This window comes from Buceros rhinoceros, unplaced genomic scaffold (genome assembly GCF_000710305.1).
Source record: "Buceros rhinoceros silvestris isolate BGI_N320 unplaced genomic scaffold, ASM71030v1 scaffold34337, whole genome shotgun sequence".
Lineage (NCBI taxonomy): Eukaryota > Metazoa > Chordata > Aves > Bucerotiformes > Bucerotidae > Buceros > Buceros rhinoceros.
Window position 1 is genome coordinate 29,636 of NW_010423421.1, and position 4,562 is coordinate 34,197.

The 4,562-nt window shown below is 44.0% G+C and overlaps 1 protein-coding gene across 1 annotated transcript in view; it reads left to right on the forward strand.

Moving 5' to 3' along the window:
• LOC104497194 (gamma-sarcoglycan-like) overlaps positions 1-4,158 on the forward strand; it is a gene marked incomplete at its 3' end in the record, with an annotated part of 28,865 nt that extends 24,707 nt beyond the window's left edge. The window contains exon 6 of the mRNA XM_010140414.1: positions 4,086-4,158. Coding sequence (XP_010138716.1) covers positions 4,086-4,158 — 73 coding nt within the window. The remainder of the gene's footprint in view (positions 1-4,085) is intronic.
• Between the last annotated feature and the right edge of the window lie 404 nt (positions 4,159-4,562).

Below are 4,562 nucleotides of genomic sequence, written 5' to 3' on the forward strand. Positions count from 1 at the left end.
GAAACTATATGGTTTATAGCAAGTGGACTAAGTAAAAAATAGGGGGTTTATACACAGACACAGCAGGGAAATTTATAAAAATGCGAACATAAGATGAGATTTTTTTAATAGCAGTGAATCAGTGTCACACCACTCGGTTCCATGGAGCTGCTCCAGAATGCACTGGCTGTTCCAGTGCTTTCAGTCTGAGGACTGTACCTGTAATAACGCTGCACTACAGCATGCAGGCACTTAAAGTGCTTTACAGATGTGCCACTCAAGATACTTCACTGGAAGAGAGGGTCTTCAAGAAGGACAGGCTGGAAAGGCAAGGGGGGTGTTGCCCTTTGAGTGCAAAAGCAGTGGGAATGGAGGTGCTCAGCCCCGGGACGGATGAGGAGCCAACTGAGAGCTCACGGGTCAGGAGCAGAGGGCAGATCAACGTGGGCAGTACTGTGGTGGTTGTGTACTGGAGACCGCCTGACCAGAAGGAGCAGACGAGGCCCTCATCAGACAGGTGATAATTGAGATGTCTTTTTCTGCAGAATAGCAGAGTCACCAAATGCTCAGATTTTCCCATAGCCCTTAAACCAAGATGGGTACGGACCTTGTGTCCAGAGACTGTGCCAAGATCCTCATCATTTAGGTAACAAGAAGTTGGCACAAGTCAAATTCTGCTGCCGTGGCCGTTGTATGTAAGGATGTGCAGCAGCGTAGCGAGGCATGGAACTTCAAACTATGCAGTTTCATGCAATTGACATTATAAGAAACTGTGCAGCTCATCTAAGAATGGGAATTCACTTCTACCTTCATTGTCCTTCATCCTATGGCAAAGTACAGCTCGGCTGATGCTGGACATTGCTGAAAAGTGTCTGTATAACAGAAAAGGAGTTGGATTCCAACCGTACTCGAGTGGAAGAGCACACCGTGTTGCTGTGTTGGTATAGAAGGAAAAGGAAGGGGAAAATAAAGGAAATTTTAAAATGTCTTCCACAGGCATCGAGCCAGGATGCGCGTCCGCAACATCATTTTGTTCAGTTTTGCTGCCGATCTGAGGTTTTGACAGTTCTCACATCCCACTGGTTTGTATCATGGAGAAGTCAGGGAGTGGCTTCCTTTTGGATGAAAGGAACTGAGAAATGGGCTCCAGGAATGCACCTACTTCATCAGAATTGCAGCTATGTTTTAAGTCCACAGGATGAGACTAGGGTTTGTCTGAAGTAAAATCCCCTAAACCTCTCCAGGACGAGCGGCAGATCTGTAGCAGCAGGATGTCACTCCATAAGTGCACCTTTTCCAGGTCACACACCTCCTAACGCAGACACACCTAGAGACTTCCCAGAACTACAAGTGGAAGATACTAATATCCAGCTGTCTCCCCTGATAAACCGTGTGCCTGGAGATCATTCGAAGTCGCTGACAAGATAACTCCTTATCACAGGCACTATGGTGACAGTGTGTATTTCACTGGAATTTCAAATCAAGCACTGTAATCCAAGGTGAAAATCTGGGCAAAGAAGACGGTGAAGTGCTTGCTTTGTTAAGAATTGTCAGGTAGGACGTAGTGGAATGAAGAACAGTGAAAGATCATGACATAGGCTCAAAGGACTACAGAAGGATCCCATTTCAGGCAGTCCCAGCTCACAGGAAAACTTGAATTCATTGCCACCTCTAGTTGGTGAGTAAACAGAGTCAGGAGTTTTGAGAGATCAGCATTTCCCTTCAAAGTATCTCAGCTGTATGAAATCAGTAACAAATTCAATGCAAGTCTGACAAGGAGCAGCTGAGGGAGCTGGGCTTGTTCAGCCTGGAGAAGAGGAGGCTGGGGGAGGACCTTACCACTCTCTACAACCACCTGAAAGGAGGCTGTAGTGAGGTGGGGGTTAGTCTCTTCTCCCATCTAGCAACTGACAGGACAAGAGGAAAAGGCCTGAAGTTGCACCAGGGGAGACTGAGGTTGGATATCAGGAAAAATTTCTTTCCAGAGAGGGTTGTGCAGCATTGGCACAGGCTGCCCAGGGAGGTGGTGGAGTCCCCATCCCTGGAGGGGTTTCCCAGCCGTGTGGAGGTGCTGCTGAGGGACATGGTTTAGGGACCCTGGCGGTGCAGGGGGAATGGCTGGGCTTGATAATTTTAAAGGTCTCTTCCAAGCAAATGGTTCTGTGATTCCTTAAGGTTTTGGTTTTTTCATCATCTCCAATGTGCAAGATAGATTGCCACCTCGTAACACCCACCAGCACAAATACAAGAACAGGAGAATAATTAAATGTGTCTGGCCAGGCATGAGGTTTTATCTTACAAACTAATCTTAGTGCTAATGAAGAAGGGTTCAAGTCCTGTCTGAACTAATGAACTATTGTCCAGTGTGATGACAGTTGGCAGATTCCAGAAAGACTCACCTGTAGATTGATGATGAAGATATGAACAGCTAGATATAATTTAAATAAAAGCTTAGAAAATCATGCTTCCTTAAAGGGCAAAGTGATCTAGTATGGTAATTCTTGTATTTCTTACTCGTGTATTCTTACATTCTTCTTTTCCACCGGAGCTGAGGAATCGTGAATTCAGCTATAGCTCTTCTCCAAAAGCAGCATCTTTCATGCTTTTTTAGGACATGCTGCGAACTTCCCCCAGCCCTCTTGACGTGACAGTCAGTTGGCTCAACAATGTATTTGTTTTTAACGGTGTCTCTTGATTTCACTTTTTTTCCTTTTACCATGTTCTCTGTGGCTGCTTCCGCTGATTTTCATTATCTTTTTTCCTTTATACCACATCTAATACCATCTAATGCCGCATCTATACCGTCTATGTCATGCTTTATACTCACCCATTTCCCTTTGTCCTTCCTTCCCTTTGCCTGCTCCTACACATCCTTTCACTTTTTCATCCTAATATCTCATCAGATCTCCCAGACAGAAAACACAAGCCCCCAGCTTTCCTTTGTTTACATGTGTATTCGCTATGTTAGCTAAGATAACATTAACGTTTGCATGAGGATATTCATGCATATTCATCAGCCTGCAGCTCAGGAGGGCTCTGAAGAGTTTGTTTCTCTAGATGGAGACCAAAGACCTGACTTAGGGCTTTCTCCAGCCCAGACTTCTTTCCTGAGGCTAACTGCATCCTGGTTTAATTCAAATTGCAGCCAGAAAAGCCACACTGAGTAATACCCGAGCTATGAAAATCTATTGCCTTGCTGCACCTTCGCCTGGAAAGTACTTAGAGAAGCGAGTCCTCTCCGCTGAGGAGACCACTCAGCCGAAGATCTCCCCAGTTCTGGATGAGAGCTTTCACGAAGCCAGTGAACAGAAAGTGAGAGACTCTGCCCTCGCTGCAGCTGATGTTGGTCAGCTGGTTTTTTGACCGTCTCTGTCGCTGGGCTTTTGTGCTGCTCCAGTCAGTGCCCTGACCCTGGAGCAGCTTGGGTGGGAGAAGTCACCGAGCTGCTGCTGCTGCCGCAGTAACACCCCTCCTCAGGCACGCAGAAACGGAGCTGCCTGGAGAACCTCCAGGTCTCACGGGGGGCTCCTGATGAGGTTGGGTGCCTACTATTTCTTCCTCATAGGGATGAAACTCCTCTTATTTCAAGAGGTAAATATATGACCCCGTAGTCATTCCCATTTATGTGGATAAAAGCCATTGCATATTCGGCAAGTTTGCCTAAAAATAGGGGGAAATCTTTGGTGAAACTCCGTGCCAGAATTTGTGCTAGGTATAGCGTAGTCTAAAATAAACACGGTTATTTAGGTATGTACTATTTGCAAAGGTTTTGTGATTAAATTATCTCCATTAACTCGCGTGGAATTTATATTGTAAAAATCTGATTTCATTGTCTCAAGTAGTTTAAAATTTCTCTGCCTTCAGACTTTTTGGATTTTGTTTTCAGGTTTGACACCTGTACCTTCCCATTACTCATGACTTGTGTGGTTCCAATCAGTGTAATAGTAGGACCGTAGGTATATTTTAATTGTCTTGGCACTGTATGTTTTCTTATCTTAATGTCTGATATCAAAGTGGCCATATAAATCATATAAATCACCGATGCCGATTTTTTGACAGTTGAACTTTTACAATATAGTTTTTTCTTTTCTTTTTTTTTTTTGCAGGGCCTGAAGGAGCACTCTTTGAGCACTCTGTAGAAACACCGCTTGTGAACGCAGAAGCTTTTAAGCAGCTTAGGTAACCACTTCTGAGATTTATGGTTTTCTGTACGGGTGAACAGCGCTTGCTGTGGGTACTCACATTTTTCTGAACACAACTTTTACTAACGTTTCTCTGATGTACATGGCAAATTATTGTTTTGAAGGAAAATTATACATTGCTCTGTAGTTTTGAAATATATTATGGATGATTTATTGCTGCTGGTGATTATTTAAAGCCAGATAACATGCTGTGGAAAATTTTTCCATAAACTTCTACTTTTCAGTTTTGAAACGCTTAAGTATGACTTTTTCTAGTATGTTACAATAGGAGCTGCTTGTCTGCAGCAGGTCGTCAACCTGTAATTAGTCAAGATTTTTAGAAACTGGTATCAATCTGAGGAAACAGACTAATAGGAAAAATTTGGAAATGTGCAAAGTTCT